Source organism: Leptopilina boulardi, unplaced genomic scaffold (assembly GCF_019393585.1).
Source record: "Leptopilina boulardi isolate dan_hultmark-lab unplaced genomic scaffold, ZJU_Lbou_2.1 LbouV2_223, whole genome shotgun sequence".
Classification (NCBI taxonomy): Eukaryota; Metazoa; Arthropoda; class Insecta; order Hymenoptera; family Figitidae; genus Leptopilina; species Leptopilina boulardi.
Window position 1 is genome coordinate 1,731,911 of NW_026137778.1, and position 25,053 is coordinate 1,756,963.

Consider the following 25,053-nt stretch of genomic DNA (forward strand, 5'->3'; position numbering starts at 1 on the left):
TTTACTATTTTTGGAGTAAAAATTGCCAGAGATGCGCAGAAACTTCGAGTTGGTCCAGTTTTACTCTGAAAATAGTAAAAATTACTTTTTCTTTTTCTCCGTGGACGAACTCCTATTGAAAATGTTACATTCCGATTAAAAACCTTAATAATGAATCGGCATTCTTAAAATGTCTGATACACTATAGACGGTGCATTTAATAAATTTTTTTTCCTGGGTAGAACAATATTTAATTTATATTATATTGCGCACTTTGCATACACGGATAAAAATACAGTAAATTTAATAAACACAGCATAAACTTTAACTTAAAATGATTTCCGAACGATACGCACAAAAAATAATTTTTTAGGTTAAGAATCATGTCAAAATCTTATTGGATAAGTTGACAATAAATAGACCTTTTCATGCTGATCGTTGTGTCCTTATCTAGCGCATATAATGACGCATGAGTTGGAAGAGAACAGATTAGCATGAAAAGGTCTATATAAAACATATATAAAATAATAAGTGGAACATCTCAATTGTGACATTTGGCAGGGAATGGTAGTTTTTTTCGATACATGGGGTAGAACTAGAATAACGAAAATCAGGGTGAAGCAGGTGTCATATTTTGGATTTTCTACTGGTTTTTCAGTTGAGATTTACTTGCGCCCATTATTCTAAACTAACCTTTAAGTTTAAACCAATTATTTTACATTCAAACAAATAATATTTTTAAATGAAATGTGATAAAGATTTTCCATATATTAAAATACAACTTACAAACTGTGTACAAAATCGTTCAAGCAGATATCTATATTTAAATTAAGAATTTGTTTATTGGAATGTGAATTTACTATAATTTTTATTACTAAAAATTATTAATTACTCAAAAATATTTTTTGCAAATTTTTCTTTTATTTAATTTTTAATTACCGTGGATGTCCCAGTTACCGTCCACCTAAGACCTAGTTTCCGTCCAGTTTAATTTTCAAAATAACATTTATAAAAAAATTATTTTCTTTTATTTGTTTACTTAAACTAATAAGTCGATTGTGTGACAAAAGGAATAAATTATTGTTAAAAAATAATTTAAATTACTATACGAGATATTTGTAAAATGGACGGAAACTGGGACATGGACAGTAACTGGTACATCCACGGTACTATAATTTATTTTTTTCAAAAAAGTTATAGTATATGAGAAGAACAGCGAGATTTCTTGTGACAAATAAATTATTTTTCCAAAATTTAAACCCGAAATAATTTTTTATTGCAGAGAAAGTTTGAAAGCACAAAAAAAACGTCCTTTGCCCACATACCCTTAATTATTTGAAGATTCAATTAAAAAAAATAATTTATTTGATATAATTTATAGAGATCACAATTTTTAATTAAAATAATAATAATTTAAATGAATTACATTAAATCTTAAAATTACCTATGTTCCATGGTGCCTTATTTTTAATTTATTTTTTTTTATTATTTGTTTGAACGTGAAAACTATTCTTCAAATTGCCACGAATATTTGAAATAGTTCAGTAGGTATTGTCGAGTTTTCGATAGGTGCTGACATCCAACGTTAGAATCAGTTAACCTAGTTGTGCATCAGTGTTTCGTTTCGATTTGTTTACTACTTTACTGTGCAACTGTTCACGTGTATGAATTTAGTTTACTTTGATTTTGTTAAACATTATTTTTTTTATTTTTAGTTGTTATTTCATGTTTAATTAGTTTAAAAAAATGTTCCCCTTAAGTACACAAAAGAAACATTGGGTATTTAGTGATGAAAAGGATTTAATAGAACTGAGACGACAGGCTAATGCTAATTTTGTTGAAAAACATGGCAATAAGATGTCAGTAAGTAATTGTTTCTGATTTCAATAATATAAAATTAATAAAATTAAAGTTTATTTTTATAGATTTAATAAACCTTATTTTACATTTTTTGGTTAATTGTATTTTTTAAAAGAAACTTATTTTATAATGCATGTATAGGTTATGTATCTTTACCTTTTTTTTTACTTGTTTTTATTTAAAAACAAAGAGTCAATAATTATTTGTTAACATTTAAACAATTGATAGCTGTTTAAAACCATTTTTATTTTGAATAATATTGTTACTTTCAATAATATTTTATCTATCCATTATTTATATAAAAATAACGTTTTGTTAATTTCAAGTCCTAGAATTAACCTTTTCAAGTTAAAAATTTTATAAATTTAATATTTCTGAAACGAATATTCAAACGAATTTGACCTTCGTCAAATTTTAGTATCACATCAATTTATATTATTTTAAAAAAATCTGTAAATCCTAAAATTTTTTGGAGCTTTCAGAAAAAAGTTATCTTAAAATAAAATAATTTTATAACAATTCTATTATTTTTTTGTGGAGAATAAACTGATTTATTTTTCTGATAAGCAATAATATCTTATATGTAAAACAGTTTTTAAATAATAATATTTTTAATTAAAAATGTATCAAATTTAAGGTTACAAAATCAAGTTGTGAACATATTATTTTTGATTAATAATATTATCAAAGGAAATAAAATTTTTTAAATTTAAATTTTTTCTTCATAATTTTTTTTCTTAAATTTAACATATTTTTAATATGTTAAATCTGAGTTTATTTTATTTATTTATTTATTTTTTTTTAATTTATCGACTTTTAAAAACTTGTTACTCATTTATTGAAAATATTCTATTTTGTTTAACAGATAGAACAAAGGGCCGAATATTTTCTATCAGAATCAGAAGAGCGTATCTTAGTTCGTTATTATGAAACACAATTGAGAGAATTGGGTAAACGATTTAATCCACAAATGCCACGAGCTACAGTAGCAACTGCATTACATTATTTCAAAAGATTCTACTTAAGAAATAGTGTAATGGATTATCATCCAAAAGAAATACTAGTCACCTGTGTATATTTAGCGTGCAAGGTAAAACGATTAATAATATTTTTTAACTTTTTTATTTTAAATATATAATTTATATAATTATTATTTTCAGGTTGAAGAATTTAACGTTTCTATATCTCAATTTGTGTCAAATATAAAAGGTGATCGAGATAAAGCATCCGATATTATTCTTAATAATGAATTGCTTCTCATGCAACAATTAAATTATAATCTCACTGTTCATAATCCATTTAGACCTGTAGAAGGTTTATTAATTGACATTAAGGTATTTTTTTAAATTAAAAATACAAATTCAATTTATTGAAATTAATTACTTTTTGAATTATAATAATTCTTTATTAATATTAATTTTTTTTTTAGACACGTTATCCAGGAATAGAAAATCCAGAAAGATTACGTCCTTATATAGAGGAATTTCTTGATAATGTTTTTATGACTGATAGCGTTTTACTTTATGCTCCAAGTCAAATAGCATTGTCCGCTATTCTTAATGCAGCATCAAAAATCTCATCAACTTTAGACAGTTATGTTACTGATATTCTATTTTCAAGGGACCATTTGGGAGGAATTATCGAAGCAGTTAGAAGTAAGATACTTACAAAAAGAATTTACTAATTTGTCAAATCCATACAATCGACTCTTGCTCAATTGATTAGCAATAAATTGAATCTCAGTAAATTGAAGTGTTTTTCAGGCCCTTTTAAAAACACTAGATAAATTGAAAAAATTCCATTAATTTTGGTCACTTGATAAATTGAACTTTTTTTTTGACGTTAATTTATCTTCGATCACTCAAATTAAATTCAATGGAACCGAACTCTCTATAATTTGAATTCTATGAAACCAAACTTTATATAATTTTTCATTAAATAAAAAATTCTTTAAACATTGGGATGCACTTAAACAAAACAAAATTACAGATTTCTTTGGAATAAATAACATAACATAACAGAACCTTCCGTTACAAACTAAACTTATGAAAAATGTACCTCTTGTTAATTTGAATTTTTTCTTATCTTCATTTGATTATTGAAACATTCGATAAATAAAACTCTATAATTTGGACTTTTTTTCCCATCCCCTTGAGATTCAATTTATCGAGAGTCGACTGTATTAAAGTATTTTGATTTTCAGAAATAAGATCGATGGCTAAATTCATTGAAACTCCTACAAGAGAATTTGTGAGGCCTTTAGAAAAGAAATTGGAAAGATGCAGAAATCAAGACAACAATCCAGACAGTGAAATGTAATATTTTTTAAATATTTTAATTTAACCCTCCTTCGAATTAATTAAATTGCTGAAATCGGTACCAAAACGGTTCATTTTATCCTGTATAGAAAATTTTATATTTCAACTTGATTTAATAGTTTTTTGGGTCACTGATTATGAATCCAAGGTTCGTTTTTTAAAATTCAATATGGCGGAAATTTATGAATTTTTTTTTAATTTAATCGGATTTTGGGTTTTTCTGTGAAGTGGATAACTTACCGTATTAATTAATGGATCGAAGTTATTTAGAATTTTAAAAATTATTAAAATATGTGGAATATAAGAACATAATCTTAATTTTTTCGACTTTCATTTGGTATAAACTATTCAGGCCTCGGATTTTACGACTTTTTTTTTAACTAAAATTATTCTCTAAATTAATTATTTTAAATAATTTGAATGAAATTCTTTTAAAAATTCAATTATCTTAAACTATTTTCAATTCAATTGTTTTTTAAAAAAAAGGATATCTAAAATTATTTTCAGTTCTGTAAAATTTTGAAAAATCTTTTGAAATTCAATTATTTTTAAAAATTTCAACTGTAACTTTTCCAAAAATTGTTTTCACCATTAAAACTAAAAACTATGCAAAAATTTTTAATTCAAATGATTCGCATAAATTAGACTTAAAAAAAAAATTTTTAATGGAACTTTAAAAATTTCTTTTTAGAAATTTGTCCTACTTCATTAAAATTTTGAAATCTGTCTTAGTTCAAAAATATAGAAAAAAAAATTTTCCTCATCTAATATATTCAAGTACTTATTTTTTGGTGAAGAACTAATTTACACAAATATTGGAATTAAATTTCTAAATTAATACTAAACTTCCATTAGTTATTTTTAAACTGGCGAAATATTAGATCAAACCACTACTGAAAATCATCTGAGAGTGGTTGCTGGTATATTTTTAAAAAATTTAATTTTAATATATTTAAAACTAGGTGAATTTTTAAGTTCATTGGTCACAATATCGTATAAATTTTATTTCGTTTTAAATTTAATTTATTAAAATAATAAAAAAAAAAATTTATTTTGCTTCCTCGTGGAGGAAGCTATGTAGTCCTTTCGTTTATAAACTTTTTAAAAATGGTGAAAACAAATTTTCCTCTATATAGAAACATGTTATATGAGATCCTGATCAATTGTCCGGATGTATGTATGTGTGTGTGTATGTGTGTGTGTGTGTGTATGTGTGTGTGGATCGTTTTTGTGAACACGATATCTTTAACAGGTTTTAATGGATTTGGATAAAATTTGGTAGGCTTATTTAACACATTAATCTCTCAAAAATGACGAGAGGATTTTTAAAAATACCCCAAAAAAAAAATTTTATCGTCTATTTTCCAAAAATTTTTTTTTAATTGAAAAATTTTTTAAATCGAAAAACTTAAGGTAATATATAATATAATCGTCTTCTTTATGTCAAGATGAATCGATTGATATATATAAAGTATAGATTTGATTGAAATTTAAAGAATTAAAGAAAGTTAAAAAATCAAAAATTCTCATTTTAGCTAAAAAATGATGTGTTTATTTAAATTCATGTTTATATATGAAATAATTTTATTCCCTGCATTGAAACGAATTGGTTGGTATATATAAAGTATAGATTTGATTTAAAATTTGAGAATTAATAAAAATTGAAAAATCGAAAATTCATATTTTAGCTAAAAAATTTTGTGTTTTTTTTAAATTCAAGTTGATGAATAAAATGATTGTATTCCTTGCATTAAAACGAATCGATTCGTATATATAAAGTTTATGTTCACTCAAAATTAATTAAAATTTTCTTTATTTTTCAAAAAATTTAATTAATTTAAAACATTTTTAACTCGAAATTTTTTAAATCAATCAATTGAATTGGACAAATTCATTGCTTCCTTCACGAGGAAGCGAATTTTTTGCTTCACACAATGAGGAAGCATAATGTTTATGAAATAAACATAAAGGACCCCCTCCTTGTTTTAAAAGTAGGAGGTTCACGTTGTGATTTTGTAACATAAAATGTTGCTATTTTTTTGTGACATTATTCAAAAACTATAAAATATTAGATATTATTATTTCTTAGAAACATAAATCAATTTATTATACATCATAAAATGATGGAATTGTTATACAGGGCGTTTAAAAAGTATGGAAACTTGCAAATATCTCGAAAAGTACGCATTTTCGTGAAAAATGTTCAAAACAAAAATTGAACGTATTTGCAAGTTTCATTACTTTTTGAACACACTGTATAATTATTTTACTTTTAAATATTGATTCGAATTTAAAAAATTTGTTCAGTAAAAAAATTACACAATTTTTCAAAGCTTGTAACTTTTTTCTAGAAGCTTCAAAAAATTTGGGATTTCGTACATATTTTAATATTGATATAATTTAACCGCTATAAAAATTTAATGAGGTTTTTTTGCTCCGTTTGAGAAATAATAAATTTGAAAAATATTTACTTATAAAGTATCTCAAATGATTTTCAGTGGTTTGACCCTATTTTTTTCTATTTTTTCAATAAAAAACGAAAACGAAAACAAAAAAATAAGGAAAATTTTTTAAATATGAATTATAAAAAACATATTGTGAAATTTATTGTTAGTATAACTGTATTAATGGAAAATTAGAATAATTATTGAGTATTAATATTTAATAAATTTGAAATTTTTTTTAGATACAAACAAAGAATGCTGGATATGTTGGATGAAGAAGATTTATTGGACAATGAAAAGTATGCAAAAATAATTCAAGATCAAGCGGCAAATGATGAAAAAACTCTAGGCGTGTCTAGGGTCTCACCAAGTGATTAATTCCTTGATTCATAAAAATATCGAATTTAGACATGGATTTCAAGATTTTGGATTTTGAGTTTCCACAGTGAGTGATATTAAATAATTTATTTAAGTTTGATATAATTATTTTTTTTCAATACCAATACAAATATGATAAATATCAGTTTAAAACTTTTTTAAATTCAATTCCAAATATCTTTTAAAAGAGTATATAATTTATTAGCAAAATGTTTAAATTTACAAAATATTTTAAAAAACAAAATTGTTAAAAACAAGTAAAAACTTATTTAAAAAAAAAAAAAAAAAAAAATAACTACAATAATATTTCTCTCATATTTTGTTGTCAATCAATTTTTGGGGAAAATATAATATTTTTTTGTAAAACAATGTACATTTTATAATATAATTATTATTTTACGATTCATGATGCCTAAAATCTATTCTTTGCATTACATGATAAGTAGGATGATTTGAAGGTACATCATGAAAAATTGTGTCATGTTGTCCTGATGATAAATTACTTGGTAATGGTTGAACAATGGGCAGAGACGATGGTAAAAGAATTGGTGATAAATGCGTTTGCAAAAGCGACGATCCAGGTTGCGGTTGACCTGGATAATTAAAGAACCTAAAAAATATTTTCTATTAATATTTATGCATGACAAGAAAAAAAAAAACTACCAAATAATCCTTTACAATTTTGATATAATCATAATATTTATTTATTAATAAAAACCATGTATCTACAAGTGCTGCTTTTTTTTCTAAAAAAAAAAAGTAGAATACTACACGAAGACTTTGTTTCATTTCATACCATAATCGATCTCCAACGAAAATTGGTCTTGGCGCGGGAATTCCCAAATTTGAATAGTATTGTTGTGCCAAAAGTTCAACGTCATTTGTGTATTTTCTTTTCCATTTTGTTCGTCTATTTTGAAACCAAATTTTTATCTGTAAAAAGAATAGAAATAATTCTTTTGTTAAAATTTGTTCATAAAAAGTTGGTAAAAATTTGAGGTAAAAATATTTTGTGCTTTTTCTTCTAAACTATTTAGAAGGATATGTGGAGTTGAAATGGACTGTGTGTAATATATCCTAATTAAAAAATCGACGCCTCTCTGGTCTGACATTGCTACCACAGCTCGTTAAGTTTGAGAAATATTGTGACAGTTATGTCTGCAGCTCGACGTGTCTCTCTCTCTCTCTCTCTGCTTTTCATCTACGGTTACTTCCCTTTACAGAGATTTCGAAAATAATTATTTCGCTTAATATAAAGAAAAAACAATTACGTATAAATTGTAAAAAACAATTGCCTTTGATAAAATATACTTCTCAAAAATACTTTCCTTTTCTCTCGAAAGTAGAGAAAAAATTATATAAAAATTGAAAATCCTTCGTATTTAGTATTTTTTTTTTTTATATAAATATTTGAATGTAGAAAAAAATTTCTAATGATTTAGAAAATTGTTTATAAAATGTAAAATAAATAAAAAGGGGTGGTTAGGTGCTAATTGGTGATACATATAAGGAAGGAATCTCCCCTATGGCGCCAAGCCCCATGAATTGGCGCCTACACATATGGTGCTACATAATTCCTGTAGTCCCATAATTCATAGTTAGTTCATCTCCAGTTCGCGGAAATTCAAAAACCTATGAATCTTAAGGCTGCGGAAGTGTATGTGCCTTTATCGTAATTCATTAAAAACTCATCTCATATTGAAACATTAGAAATTTGAAATATTTAATTCTCTATATAGAAAAAAAAGAGTCTTTCGGAGAAAAAGGAAACATCTGGAAATTTATGCAAAAATTTAACTACAATTTTCAACTATATTTATTGTAAAAGTTTTACATTGATAACGAAGGTTATTTTTTTTTTTTTACAAAAAATGTTTATAAAACCTCGTGTAAAGTGTAAACATTGTAAAGTATAATGGGATTTTTATTTATTCATTTTATTAACTTTAATAAATTATTTATTTTTATGAATTTTTTTTATTAATTATTTTATGAATTTTTTTTTCAGTTGAACAAAATTTACACAAAAATTTACACACATATATATAGTTTTGTACATGAACAACAACATTGCAATAAAAGAAAAATAAAAAATTTAATATAAACGAAGAAAAAAAAAAATATTTAAAATAAGTAGGTAAGCCAAAGTGCGCGCAAAAAGAAATAAAAATGAAAAGAATTTACAATGTTTGATATAAAAAAGTACTTTATAAGAACAGTTTTTTTAAAACAAAGTTTGCTACCTAATTAATAAATTTAAATTGAATCAGATTTAATAAATATTCAGAAACATTGTTCTGCAAAAAAAAAAGAAAATAATTTTTCAGAAAATATTATCTTATTTGTGTCACGTTAAGGGATGAGAAACCAGTGAAATTTTCGTTGTTTTAGGGTGTTAATTTTTTTTCGACATTATTGAGGGTACAAAATGATTTAAAATTTAGAGACAAATATTTTATTATAGTTAACAAATTTTGTAATAGAACATAAAATTTCGGAAAAATTGAGATTTTAACTTCTATCATAATTTTCATTTTTTTTCATCGACAACTTTTTAAAATACTTTTTTTCATGATTCTGAACAATCAAGCGTAAGGGTTTTTAAATTTGTTAATTTTTTCAAAAAATACAGTTTCTAAACAATAATTTTTTTTTATAAAAAGAAGCAAACAATTTTTTTCCCGGTTTTCTGATTTTGAACAATCAATCATATGGATTTAAAAAAAAATTTTTTTTCAAAAAATAAAAATTCTAAAATGGTAAAAAATATTATTTTCAAACATAATGTTAGAAAAAAATTGTTTTTGCTTCCTCGTGGAGGAAGCTATGTAGTCCTTTCGTTTATAAACTTTTTAAAAATGGTGAAAACAAATTTTCCTCTATATAGAAACATGTTATATGAGATCCTGATCAATTGTCCGGATGTATGTATGTGTGTGTGTATGTGTGTGTGTGTGTGTGTGTATGTGTGTGTGGATCGTTTTTGTGAACACGATATCTTTAACAGGTTTTAATGGATTTGGATAAAATTTGGTAGGCTTATTTAACACATTAATCTCTCAAAAATGACGAGAGGATTTTTAAAAATACCCCAAAAAAAAAATTTTATCGTCTTTTTTCCAAAAATTTTTTTTTAATTGAAAAAATTTTTAAATCGAAAAATTTAAGGTAATATATAATATAATCGTCTTCTTTATGTCAAGATGAATCGATTGATATATATAAAGTATAGATTTGATTGAAATTTAAAGAATTAAAAAAGTTAAAAAATCAAAAATTCTCATTTTAGCTATAAAATGATGTGTTTATTTAAATTCATGTTTGTATATGAAATAATTTTATTCCCTGCATTGAAACGAATTGGTTGGTATATATAAAGTATAGATTTGATTTAAAATTTGAGAATTAATAAAAATTGAAAAATCGAAAATTCATATTTTAGCTAAAAAATTTTGTGTTTTTTTTAAATACAAGTTGATGAATAAAATAATTGTATTCCTTGCATTAAAACGAATCGATTCGTATATATAAAGTTTATGTTACACTCAAAATTAATTAAAATTTTCTTTATTTTTCAAAAAATTTAATTAATTTAAAACATTTTTAACTCGAAATTTTTTAAATCAATCAATTGAATTGGACAAATTCATTGCTTCCTTCACGAGGAAGCGAATTTTTTGCTTCACACAATGAGGAAGCATAATGTTTATGAAATAAACATAAAGGACCCCCTCCTTGTTTAACAATGGGTTTGAATAAATAAAGTTTGCATGAAATTATTTTTCATCAAATTCAAATTTTGATAAATTTTGTTATTTGTAATAAATGACATTTAAATATGAAAAAATGAGGATAAATAGGGTGTCTAACGGTCAGGGAAGTCAGAGAAAAGTCAGTGAATTTCTTTAATTTTCTGGAATTTTTTATAAATACATAAATTAAAGTAAATATAAGTTTCAAAATTTTTACTTTTTTCCCAAAGCAAATGCAAATTAAAAAGTTGGCCTTCACACTCAATTATTAAACATGTGATATATCTTATATTCATTAAGTAAATAATTATTTACTACTATTTATTGAATCTAATAAATGATTTTTTAAACTTGGATAACAATTAATTAATTTTTTTCAGTGAAATATTTGGTTTTTTAATATATATATAAATAAAAATTATTTGATACAATTTTATTTTATCGGTTCAACTTGAAATAAAGTAAATTATTCATTAATACGAATAATTTATTATTTAATGCTAATACCCACATTTAACTTATAAAAATTTTTACGGCGTCGAATATTAAATTATCGAATTTCTATTTAGCAAAATTGTATAAAGTGAATTTTATATTATGCAAAATTTTCAATTTACATTTAACTAAAATTCGATTTAAAAGAATTTCTATTTAGCAGAACTCTTATAAAGCATTTTTTCTAATACTTTTAAAAAATTTTAAATTAATATAATTTCAATATAACGAAATTTATGTCTATAAAAATTGACAAAAAAAGAACTAAGTAGAATTTTTCTTAAATGTGAATTCTGTTAAATAAGAATTAGTTCGAATTAAAATTTTCTTTCATAAAAACTTTGTTAATTAATAATTTTGTTAAATTAATAGAAATTCTGTTAATTGTGGATTTATTTAATGAAAATTCTGTTAAGTAAATATTTTGATAAATCGAAATTTACTAAAATAACAATTCTGTTATAAAAATTGTTCTTTAAGAAATTTTTCTTGAAATAAATTCCGTTAAATTGAATTTTTATTAATTTAAAATTCGATGTACTAGAAAATCTACTTTATATAATTTTACTAAATAAAAATTTGATAATTTAAAATTTGACGCCGTAAAAATTCTTTTAAATTAAATGTTGAGAATCTTTATACGTCCTCAATTAGTTTATTTATTTCCCTTAAATATTTTTTATTTTTTACAAAACATTATTTATTTGGTTCAAATACATATGCAATTAGTGGATAATAGACAGGTTGAGTTTTAAAATTTCAGTTACCTGTGTTTCAGTGAGTTTTAAACTTTTACTAAGTTGCAATCTTTTGGCGACGCTGAGATATTTATTTCTCTCAAATTCAGCTTCCAAAGATTTGATTTGAGCCGCTGTAAAGGCCGTTCGAGGTCTTTTCTTTCTCTCCTCATCACTAGCTGCACTTGAACTTCTTTCATGAATATCTTTTTCATCGACATCAATTCTGTTTGTTGAATTATTATCGATACTGCTGGTGCATGCTTCTATAAAAATAAAAATAAATAATTATTACACACAAAGTAATTAATTATATGTATTTTTTTTTAAAATACTTATATTCGAATTTAGCATTGTTGCTAAAAATGATTAAATAAAAATTAAATCTCCATATTTTATTCTCGAGAGGCGTGCCAGACCCATTAAGAATAAGTTTATGTGATGTACCTCGCGTAGAAAGCACGCTACACAGCAGTGTTAGGTTCAATTACCCAGAAGAATTCTCTTCCTCATCAATCTCAACCTTTTTTAAGACGAAGCTGTTTATGTTTATATTTATCCCCCGTTATACGGTGATAGTTGACGCCTATGCGCTTTTACTCATCATGAAGAACGTCTTCAGTGTATATCTTCAACTAGTTTGTTGTGAGTAAGAGACTTAACTTTTAAGCGTCGGCTATCATCTTCTAATTATCTTTCCATTCGTCATATGGCGAACAACTATACGAAACGAGTGCTATACTAATGAACATGTTTCCGATGTTGTGTCAGAAGAGAATATATATATAAAGATAGATGTACAAAAATATTGTTATTGTTATATATATTTTAGTAATACCACACAAAATTAAAAGGCATTAAAATAAGCTGCAACGCTACTTATTTTAATCCAATTTTGCTTATTTTAATACCAAAATGGATTAAAATAAGCAAAATTGGATTAAAATAAGAAGCGTTGCAGCTTATTTTAATGCCTTTTAATTTTCTGTGACATTTTATGTCTGAACCGGATTGCTCGATTATAAAAAAAAAGAATTTATAATCAATGTATAATATTTCTGTAAGGATTTTCATTATTGTTTAAAGGACGGAATCAGTCCTTGATTAGGGGTGTTAATTTATTTACCGGTATTATTGAATATTCAAAGTTATATACTATAATATATCATAAAAAAAACCGCTGCCCAAGTTAAAGTAGGAATTTTTTCAATTTTGAAATATCAATAATTTTATAATATTTTATAGAGTAGACCAAATTTATTTAACTTTTACTGACCAAATTCATTTCAAATCAGATATCGTCGGAGTTGAAAATGAATTTTTTTCGCCATTGACATGAAAAAGTGTCTTTTTTGTGCCTGTTTTGGGCAGATAAAGTAGCACTTTTTAAGGCAGTTTGGGCCAACTGCCTAAAAAAGACTTTTTTAGGCAGCAAACTGCCGTATAAAGTCTTTTTTAGGCAGTAAACTGCCCTATAAAGTCTTTTTTAGGCAGTTGTTAATTTTTGCATAATTTTTTTTTTTGCTTTTATTTTATTTATCAATTTTTATTATTTTTTTTCTTTAAAATTGTTTCACTTTTTCATAACAATGGCGAAAAAAATAGCGTATGTGGCTCGCACGTAGTAATTTTTAGGTTCGGATGATTTCAATACTCGCTGTCTGTGCGACTTCGGTTCGACTCGGCTCGCTTTCGGCTCGACTCGACTCGCCTTCGGCTCGTCTTCATCTCACCTACAGCTCGCCTTCGTCTCACCTACGTCGCACTAACGACAGCTCGTACTGAAAATTACATCCTCACCTAAAAAGTACTACTTTACGTGCTTGCCACATAATATACTATTTTCTCCAAAATGTTGTTCTTCAATGCTTTTTAGGCGAAACGTTTTTCTTTTTGGCTGAAATTTTTTTTTTTAGGAATTTATCAAGAATTTAATTTAATAATTCGAAAAAGTCGATTTCTTTATTTTAATTAAATTTAATTTGTTAATAAATATTTTACTTTAAATAACTAATGTTATTATATATCTATTAAATTCATTTTATTAATTCCTTAATTTTAATTAAGTAGGACAAATTTATAAAACAGATTCTGAAAACAATTGAATTTTAGAATTTTTATTAGAAAAACTTTTTTAAATAATTAAATTTTTTTAAAAATAATTGAACTTTGGAAGACCTTATAGTTGAAATTTTTAGAAATAATGAAATTTCAAAAGATTTTGTTAAATTTCAGACAATAATGAAATTTCAAATAATTGAAAATAATTTATTAAATAATTTTAGATAACATTTTTTTAAAAGTAATTAAATTTTCGAAGATTTACAATTCATATTTTTGAAATTAATTAAACTTCAAGTCGATTTTTAATTAAAATTTTCTGTAGTAACTTCTGGTGATTAAGAATTTATTAGAAATTACAAACAAAAATTGAATTTAAATTGGTTTTAACTGAAAAATGATTTCGAAAAATTGAATTTTTGATGAATATTATAAAAATAATTTAAAATCATTAAATTTTGAAAGTGTTACAGTTGACATTTTTAGAAATAATATTAAATTTTAGAATGTTTTAAATAATTGAAATTTTTGAAAATAATTGAACGTCAAGTGATTTTGAATTGTAATTTTTTGGTAATTTCTTTTGCTGAATAATTTTAATAAAAATTAAAGACAAAAATTGAACATTACAATTTTTTAATTGAAAAATGCTTTCCGATAAATGAATTTTCAAAAAATATGTTATAAAAATCATTTAAATTATTGAATTTCAGAAGATTTATTATTAAAATTATTAAATTTCAAAAAGTTTTATATAAAAAGCTTTAAATTTAAATTTTTGGTGATTTGTTTTTAAATTATAAACAATTATTGAATTTCATACAATTTTTATTTGAAAAATAATTAAAAATAAATAATTTTGTGAAGAATTTCATTAAAATTATTAAAAACAATTAATTTAGTGAAAAATTTTGTTTTAAAATTTGTTAAATAATAATTGAAATAAAGAAGTTCTAATGAAGATCTGCATTGTATACTAAAAAAAGACGTATTTTGTTTAAATATTTTGTAAAAAAAAGTCGAAAAAATCGAATCTTATTAAAATAAGTCGGAAAAAAGTCATAAAAAGTCGAAAAAGTATCCGAGGCCTGAATTTTCCAAGTCGGAATCTATCTTAAGGGTATGTGGAAACCTCCCACGTGACCAAGTATAGGAGAATGTGTTTTGGTAGTATACATCTTTCTCTAAAATGAGAAAAGATTTTTGTCTAAAATTTTGAGGGATGATAGATTAGAGTACAAGGAATCTCGCTGTTCTCCGAAAAATACACAATTTTGCATTAAATTATTAAAAAATGAAGTTTAAAAAGTGTGATTTTTAAACGAAAATGAAAAGAAACATGGCGGCGCATACACAGACGTTGCTTGAGTGTGTCAGTGCTCCAGTAAACAGCGCCAATTCGAGTAAGTGGCCGCTGAATGAACTACGATATAATACATTATTTTATTATTTATTGCTTTATTTTTATTATTTTTGCGTTAAGTTATGGTAAATGAGTAAAACAGCGAGATTCCTTGTACTAAACAAAATCATTTCTCCTAAATTTTAACCCGAAATCATTTTTTATTTCAGAGAAAGTTTCAAACCACAAAAAAACGTCCTTTGCCCACATACCCTTAAAATTAAGAAAAAAAATCTTTTGATCGGGATATTTCATTTTTCTTTTTGGACCTCAAAGAGATTTCACTCTTCTTTACAAAATCCGATAAAAAAAAATTTTAAAGTATTCAAAAATAACCAAATTTTAAAACAACATTTTACTAAAAATCTTTGAATTCAAATTACTTAAAAACGCCTTTTTTTGTTCCATTTTTTTTTTTATAAAACTTTATAACTTAGTAAAAAAAACATTTTTTCAGTCAAACAAAAAAATAAGTTTTGTCTAAAAATTTTGTTTTGTTTATGCTTCCGAACGTACGGATTTTAATCAAGCAACCCAGTCCAGGATTTTGGAATGAATTTACGAAATTATTTATGTAGATTTATTAATTATAAATCACAACAATACGCGACGCTTTACGATGAAAATAACCTTAGCTGCCAAAAATTTTAAATTATGTTTCTGACTTTTGTAGTGAAAATACATAAAGAACATAAACTCTTTTTTAGATCCTCAATATTTAATAAAAACTGATTTTGGTGTTACATAATTAAAAATGAATTAAAAATGATCAAGGTAAAATTATTACTAAACATAACCTAATTTTTTTTGTACATAGCTAAGTTTCCATTCACCGTAAATAATAAACATATTATTATTTATAAAATAGTAATATTGTATTAAAGACAAGTTATCCGTAAATAAAATCATTAGTAATTTCTGTCATCGTTGTGAAATATGTAAGTAGAAATAATATATAGAAAATTAATAAACTGTATAATATATAGTATCAAATTTTGGCACAGCAAACAATTGTGCATTATTTAATGGTTACACAGTTGAAGGCAAAACGAATGGAGAACGTGAAAATCAGTGAAAAAGATGCTCAGGTGGCTTTACTGCTGCTAAGCAATAAATATCTCTAAAAACTATTCGTGGCAGGGTCTCATGGGCCACGAAGAAGCGTTTACCGACTACTAATTGTCAGATGGCGACGTAATTGTCGTATTTTTTTTCAGTCTCTCACACTTCTTAAGCCTAAAGCTCGCTGCTGGCTCGGCTAAAACTGTACCACCCTTAACTCACTCAACCAATATTGTGCGAACAAACGAAATTACAACATCTGTAAACCAAACTTGACTTATACAGGCAATAATTATTCCCAATATATTGTACACTGCTGACAACAATTCAAAGTATCTTTATCCAGCCAATCAACATAACTTGGTGTTAATTTCAATTAAAATTCACTAAACAAAATTTTTGAAAAATTAATAAAATAATGTAGAATTTCTATAAAAATTATTTATTTTATCTCCCATGCTTTAAAAAAGTATTAAAAAGTATTGGATTTGATAAAATTTATATAATCTAAGAATTGAAATTTCAATTAAAACTTATCAAATACTGAAATTTCTATCCTTTTCAATAGAAAGTGGAAAATTTAATCAATGTCTATCAAACATATGGATAAAATTTCTATCAAAATTAATACTATCCCATACAGCACCCAAAATTCCCTGAAACTTGACAGAACCTCACATGGCGAGGTTCATACAAGTTTGTGTCGATGTTTAAATGTCCACATGAAAAGAATATTCACACGAAACTTTGAGGAAATATTACACTGTAAATATTCACGTGCAATGTTCAATTAATGTTGTGTCAATATTGAAAATACATTTTCGCCTAGTTATGAAAATTTCATTTACTAATATAATATGTATAGGTGAATATTGACACAACATTACCTGAACATTGCACGTGAATATTTCTTTAAAGTTTCGTGTAAATATTCTTTTCATGTGGACATTTAAACATCGACACAAACTTGTATGAACGTTGCCACTGAAGTTTCCTAACCTCGCCGTGTGAGGCTCTGTCAAGTTTCAGGGAATTTTGAGTGCTGTGTGGGTAAATAAAAATGTAATACTTCATTATCAAAAGGTTATCAAATTTTTGTATTGAAATTCTATCAAATTCTATTTGTTGGAAAATCTAATACTTGTTAAGGGGCCATTCATATACCATGTACTGATTTTTTTACCCCCCCCCCCCCACCGATTGTGGTCGCTAAAATACACTTTTGGTTGTATATGCCTACACTTTTCTGTCCTTGTCTTATGCACGTGTTGTCATGGCAACACATGAATTGGAAAAGGACAAAAAAGTGTAGGCATATCTGACCACGAGTGTACATTAATGGAGGTTCTACAATAGGTGCAAAAGCCAAGTACAAGTGCAAGTCCAAATGCAAATCCCATGAGTGCAAGAGAGATAGATAGACTACCTATCCCCTTCGCACTCATGAGATTGCCACTTGGACTTGCACTTGTACTTGGCTTTTGCACCTATTCTGGAACCGCCTTCATCGTGGACATTTTTAGACATTCTTAACCCCCCCCCCTGAAGTGTCAACGTGATATATGGACAGCCCCTAATTAAGGCCTAAGCACAATAAAAACGGAACCGGAATCGCAAACGGAAGAATTGGTAAAAGAAGAACAACAATATATGACTATCGCCTTTTCTAACTCATTCTTCCGTTTACAATTGCGATTACGGTTACTTTTCTGTTCTGTGTTGACCTTTAATATTATCAATAAATATAGTAAAGTGAAATTTATGTAAAATTGGAAAAAAAGAAATAAGATGTATGTGTCGTTAACCGGAAGTATATAGAAGTGAGAGAAAAAAAAATTTGAAGATTTTTCTGTTCCTACTCATTTGTCATCGAGTTTCTGTTTCGATTGCATTGAAAAACGAGCTGAAAAGAAGAAAAGAAATTAGAAAGGGTTTGCCAAGAAGAGGGAATAAGAGCATAAAAAGAGAGCACCGGCAGCAGGACAAACTCATCTCTCTCTTTCTCTGCTAAGAAAAAAGAGATGTAGAGAGAAACGCTGCAGGAATAGAACACCACGCCTTCTCGTTTACCTAATTGCCACGAGCTACACCGAACTTGTCCCCTAATTATTGTTGATGAATGAAGAGCTAAAGTAAGACGAAACGGTGCGATAAACTGTCGCTAATATTCATTCGTCCGTGGTAATTATTTTGTTACGTATATATACTCTATTATATATGTTTATACATATTTATTGTTTAAAAAAACATTAATTAATCGTTTCCACATTTTTTTAATTAACTCATAATTTTATACATATTAGATTTATTATTTTTTAAATTCATTTTTTTTATTTAACCTTCAAATTGCGAATAGCGGTCTGACAGAACAGGGAAAGCACTAAGCGTAATTTTTTTTGGGAGAATTTAAAGGTTATAAATTAAATGTAAAATTTGATAATAATATAATAAATATTGGTAAAGAAACTTTTTGAAGAATTATTAAAATTTTCAAAAACAAGCGAATTATCATTGAGAAATTAAAATAACAATGAATGAAATTATAAACAAAAGTAATATGGAAATTTTTGTAAATTGACTGCAACAATTATTGTGAGTCTGTATATATATGAGTCGTGTTTTTAAGATTTACGCGATACGATGACGGCTTTGTAGTTGAACGCGTCGTCCCACATATCTCAAAGTCTTCGTGTCCTGAACAAGAATCTTACTTTTACTTAGATCTCAAATTTATTGCGCCCGACTATTACGCTCAGTAAATCACCAAAGTTGGAGATGCCACTGAGAAAATTAGTCGGTTACTGTCATACTCATTGAGACATACGAGCTCTTTTTAAGATTAATAAGAAACAATCAAAATTTTCGTTCATTAAAATTCTGTTAATGTCACTTATACTTTTTAATTAGGACATAAGAACATTTTTTATTTCTTTTTACTATATTTGAAAAGAAAAATTATTACATAAATTTCAAATCATCATCAGAAAAGAAAAAATGTGTTTTCTTTAATTTATTTTTGTAATTTTAATTTTAATTAATTAATATTAATTTAAATTTAATTATAGGTTTAAATATTTATTTTTTAGGAAATTGAAAATATTTTTCATTATATTATCCTTCGGACTTCTTAATTAATCGGAACATATTTTATATATTTTTACATATAACCTCAAATTAAAAAATTATTTTGAACTGTTTTTAATGCAAATTTAAAGTTTAATAGAAATTAATTTCAATCAACTTTGGAAAATATAGTTATGCACTTTTCAGAAAAAATAATGTTGAGTCAAAATCTTGCGTCAAATAATTGAATTGTGAATTTCGAAAAGGACTCTCAACTCGAAAAAGCGAAATAAGTGTCATTTTCGCATAACAATTTATAGTAAACTAGCCCTTTTCGAAATTAACGATTCAATAATTTTTTTAACATTTTTATTTTTTTCTTTCAGCTCAGACAAAAATCGTAATAACTAAATATTATTTTTTTCTGAAATTTGTATAACTAAATTTTCTCCAAAATTGATTGAAATTAATGTTTATATGTTAAAAACAATTTTTTAGTTTTTGAGGTTATGTTACGGTCATCATACCCCTTAAGGCCAGGTGGAACTCGTCAAATGTAAACAAACATGAAAATGTACGTAATTATTGACAAATTTGCGACAGCATTTTTTTTAATAGAAAATAAAAATTGTTCTTTTTCTATGTGAAAATGGAAAATTCATATATAAAAGTACAGCCTGACACCGTATTTGACTAATAATATGAATAATATTAATAATCATAATAAAATGAAAATTACATTGAAACAACAATTTTCTCAAGGTTACGAAAAAAAAACCATTTGAGTATATCTGAGGCACGGACGTTGAGAACCTAGGTGGGAGAAAAAGTTGAGCGATTGGACGTTCACATCTTGGAAAGGGTAAAATTCTGAAATCATACCCCCACCAGAGGACAGAGACTAGGTCTTTTACCCCTTCCCACACTATTTCTCCCACCTAGTTTCTCAACGTCCGTGCCTCAGATATACTCAAATGGTTTTCGTAACCTAGAGAAAATTGTTGTTTCAGTGTAATTTTCATTTTATTATGATTATTAATATTATTCATATTATTAGTCAAATACGGTGTCAGGCTGTAGTTTTATATATGAATTTTCCATTTTCACATAGAAAAAGAACAATTTTTATTTTCTATTAAAAAAAGGGCTGTCGCAAATTTGTCAATAATTACGTAAATTGTCATGTTTGTTTACATTTGACGAGTTCTACCTGGCCTTAAAGGCCAACGCAGAATAGAAACGTAACCGTAATCGCAAACTGAAGAATGAGTTAGAGAAGGATAGTCATATATTGTTGTTCTTCTCTTACTAATTCTTCCGTTTGCGATTCCGGTTATGTTTCTATTGTGATTAGGCCTTAATTTTTTACATTTTTTATTACAAAAAAAAAATGACAGGAAGAATTTCAATGAATATGGTCGATAAATAGTACCGCTATTCATTCTATTTGAAAATTCTGCTTTTCTGATAAAAATATATATAACTTGGAATTTAATTTTAATCTAAATTTTATGAAAAATTATTTTTAAAAAATACATTGAAATGAGGTATCAAGGCTTCAAAACAACGTATGTTTACGACACCATGTTTGAATCTGATTTGTTGACATAAACTTCAAATTAACCTCTATTAGCAAAAATTCAAAGCAAAATATTTTGGAAAAGTTTTCTTGATCCATTTGTATAAATGGTTTTTTTTTTTTTGTTTTTTTTAACACATACTCCTGCGTGAAATAACGTTTTGCCACATTTCCATGGCAGAATTAGGAGTCGAGACAGATAAATAGTGGATGGAGAGTAGAAACATTGAGGGGGCGTGGAACTCGCAGGAAGTAATGGATCATGGAGTTCACGTGAACCTTACCGGCTATACGAAGAAGCTATACAAATGAATTGATAGCATAATTGGTTCAATCTTATAGATATTCTTATACGACTTATCCGCAAGTAATATCAAGCAACTCACTTCATAAACTTCAACGTCAAGAAGATAACTGATGAAGAACTAAAATATAACGTATATAAGGAGATATTATAATCTTCTCAGGTATTCATATATTCTTTTGAAACGAATATATGTGATATATGTGCATTGTGTGGAAAATAATAAAATTCATTAATATCTGAATTAATAAAAATTTCGGTTAGCTAAAATTTTGTGAAGAACTCAAAAATAGTATAATAATTCGTTGTCATGTGCCAGATTAGGGACAGTTGGGGTAAATGGGTACAAAATCGCTATTTTTCACAAATTACATAAGTTTCTTCCTTTAAAAGGTAATATTTGCGGGTTTATTTTTTTTAAGTTGTTATTTACGTTCCCAGGATTAATTTTATGCAGCAGAAAAAATTTTAGATAAGCTTTAAACGCATGAAACTGATTGTCCCCATTTACCCCAAAATTTAGAAAATTTCATAAAATTTGGGGTATATGGGGACAGCATAGTTTCTAAGAAAGTTTTAAGAAAAAAGTTTCCTCAAGTATATTACTGTATTGAGGGATGAAAAAATTTTAAAAAAAATTTGTAGTAGATATATAATAGTTTAACCAATTGAAATTTTTTTATTTTTTTTTATTTCAGTATTTTGTCTTGCATTTGAAAAAAACACTTAAAAATCATAAAATAGATTCTTAACAAATTCCATATTTAAATAGGAAATCATCAAAATCGTATTGTCGACATATTGAGTTTTCCTCAAATATGCAATTTTTTAAAAATAATTTTTTTTTGACAAAATATTAATAAATTTTGGCACATGACAACGAATCCTTATACTATTTTTGAGTTCTTCGAAAATTTTTAGCTTAATCTATCAAATATTTTGCGAGAAAACCTGCGGAGAATAATTACATGTGAAATCACAACAATCATATAACCTTAAAGGGAAAAATTAAAAAAAAAAAAAGAATCCGAGAAAAAATCGGAAAAGAAAAAATCAAAAAATATTTTGATGAAATAAAAGAAAATAATAGGTCAAAAAAATTGAAAGAAAAATGGAAAATTTTAGAAAGAAAACTTTTTAGAAAAGAAAAATTGGAAGAGAAAATTGATAAAAATAAAAAAACAGAAGAATTTTAAAAAATAAATGAAAATCATAAAAAAAGAAGAGATTGAAAGAAAAAGCAATAATTATTTTAGGAATTCAAAAAAAACGATAAATTTTTTAAAAATACCAAATTTTTTTTTAAAAATTAATTTTAATTAATTAATTAATTAATTTAATTAATAATTTAATTTAAAAATTTTTTTTTAATTAATTGACCAGAAATTTTTAGAAAATTAAGAAAGTTTTCTATTCCGTAATTTTTTTCTAACTAAAATAGAAAAAATAGAAAAAAATAGAAAAATAGTAGAATAATAATAATAATAATAATAATAAAAATTTTAATAGAAAAAATTATTGTTTTAATAAAACAAAATTTTGCGTTACGCTACAAGTTAATTATCTATTTACTAATTTTTTATTAAAAAAAAACTTTTAAATTAAATAACTTTCAAAACCCCCACAGCACCGAAACTTTCCTGAAAATTTAGTAAATATTTACTTGCAATATTTGGAATAATTAATTGCAATGTTTATTGAATGTTTTGTAAAGATTTAAATGTCCCACTTGAATAAATGTTTAGCGCGAAACTTTCCTGAAAATTTAATTTAAATATTCAGAAAAGTTTCATACTAAATATTTGTTTAATCGGGATATTTAAATCTTTACATAAAATTTTCACTAAACTTTGCAAATTAAATATTCCAAATATTGCAAGTAAATATTTACTAAATTTTCAGGAAAGTTTCGGTGCTGTGAGGGAAAATTTGAAGAAATTACAGAGTAACAACAAATAACCCAAAACAAAAACATTTTCTACTATAATTATTATGCTTTCAAAGTGTAAAAATAAAATCTTTATATAATGAGAAGAAAGGAGCTTTATTTTAAGTTACAACTTTTTTAAAACAGCTTTAATGCTCATAATTTAAGACAGTGCTTTTTAACTTAAATCTCAAAAAAGTCACGTGTTTTGTAAATTTATAAATATTTTATTTTCACACCATATTCAGTTTAAATTAAATACAAGTATTATATTTTTTACTTTCAAAGATTAATTTAATTTCAGACTAAAATCTCAAAATATTTTTTCGGTTAAAATTTTTAAAATAATTTGTATTCAGACAACTTCAAAACAGAGAATATATAATAATAAAAACTTGCCATTCTATAAAATCATAATATTATTCCTTCATTAAAATAAACTACAGTACAAATTGTTTGTTACAGCTATTTATTGTTATTCTGTAATTACATTTTTGAATAAACACATTAAACTCACCATAAGTTATATCTGGTTCAGGTGATGTTGAACAAATAATATCAGATTCTTCAAAATTACTTTCTTCTATAGCCGACATTGAAGAATCTGGTGTCACTGAAAGTCTTTTTTCTTGTTGATAAACTGTCAAAAAAAAAAGGGAAAACTTAAAAAAAATTTCCATTGCAAGTGACCAAAATTAAGAAAAATAAACGTCGGAGGCTGAATGATGGAAAAATTATTATAAAAAAAAAAAAAAAAAAAAAAAAAAAAAAAATTATCACTCACAATGTTTTGCAGATTTAGCAGTATTTTCGTCTTTGTCATTTAAGGAAGAATGATGATGATTATGAAGCTGGTTGTCTTCAAATCTTTTTTCACAAGGAGCTAACAATCTTTCAATACTGAACGATGATCTTTTTAAATGATCACTTCCTTGACATCTCATGCCTAATGATTCGTCGGGAACACTCACTTTTTCAAATGACATTTTTTATTAATGACACTACACATTAAATAATAAAAATATTTATCTGATTTTTGTTGATCACCAACATTATTCGATACGTTTATTCAAAATTAATTTGACAATTTTATAGTAAATTAATATCTAATTTATAAAACAATATTCACTAATTAAAAATTAACACGCTCGATATTTAAAATAATGTTTCAATGAAAATTAATAATTTGTATTTTGAATATGAGTGTCACTTGTAAATGCATCTAAAAACAAACTAACTGTTCTATTAGTGACACTCTTGTTTAGAGAATTAGAGTTTTGAACGTACTCTGTCACAAGAAAGTGAGTCGTATTAAACATTTTTTTTTTTTTTTTTTTTTTTTTTTTTTGGCACAAAAGTTAAATCCTTCAACATAAGGCGGTTCGAGAAACCCACGTGCTTTTAACGTCACCAACAGATGAACCAATGATTGTGAATTTGGGGCGGTACTTGGCAAGCACCTAAATCGCGGGGCACAAAATTTTTAATTATATCGCCGTATGATGATGATGATAATTTGCGCTCATAATTAATAACAAGTTGTCTAGCGCTTTTTTCAAATAAAATTCCAAAACTTTTCCCAGGTTAAAAATTTGTTTCCAGGTAATATTTCAATAAATTTTAATAGAAAAAATACATCAAATGTATACAAAATTAAATTATTTTAAATGTTTTTTTCATTAAAAACTATTA

At 25.4% G+C, this 25,053-nt stretch overlaps 2 protein-coding genes across 2 annotated transcripts; one reads left to right on the top strand and one right to left on the bottom strand.

Annotated features, from left to right (window-relative positions):
* Nucleotides 1–1,589: 1,589 nt before the first annotated feature.
* On the top strand, nucleotides 1,590–7,383 carry LOC127279732 (cyclin-H). The gene is made up of 6 exons (XM_051302256.1): nucleotides 1,590–1,842; nucleotides 2,705–2,929; nucleotides 3,000–3,173; nucleotides 3,269–3,494; nucleotides 4,043–4,154; nucleotides 6,844–7,383. Exons 1-6 carry the CDS (start codon nucleotides 1,726–1,728, stop codon nucleotides 6,977–6,979), a joined length of 990 nt encoding a protein of 329 aa, XP_051158213.1. The 5' UTR covers nucleotides 1,590–1,725; the 3' UTR covers nucleotides 6,980–7,383.
* On the bottom strand, nucleotides 7,276–24,768 carry LOC127279733 (homeobox protein MSH-D-like). Its single transcript, XM_051302257.1, has 5 exons — nucleotides 24,146–24,768; nucleotides 23,879–24,001; nucleotides 11,994–12,229; nucleotides 7,776–7,912; nucleotides 7,276–7,589 (listed from the first exon to the last, which is right to left on the bottom strand). The coding sequence occupies exons 1-5, from the start codon at nucleotides 24,345–24,347 to the stop codon at nucleotides 7,376–7,378; spliced, it is 912 nt and encodes a 303-aa protein (XP_051158214.1). The 5' UTR covers nucleotides 24,348–24,768; the 3' UTR covers nucleotides 7,276–7,375.
* Nucleotides 24,769–25,053: the final 285 nt, after the last annotated feature.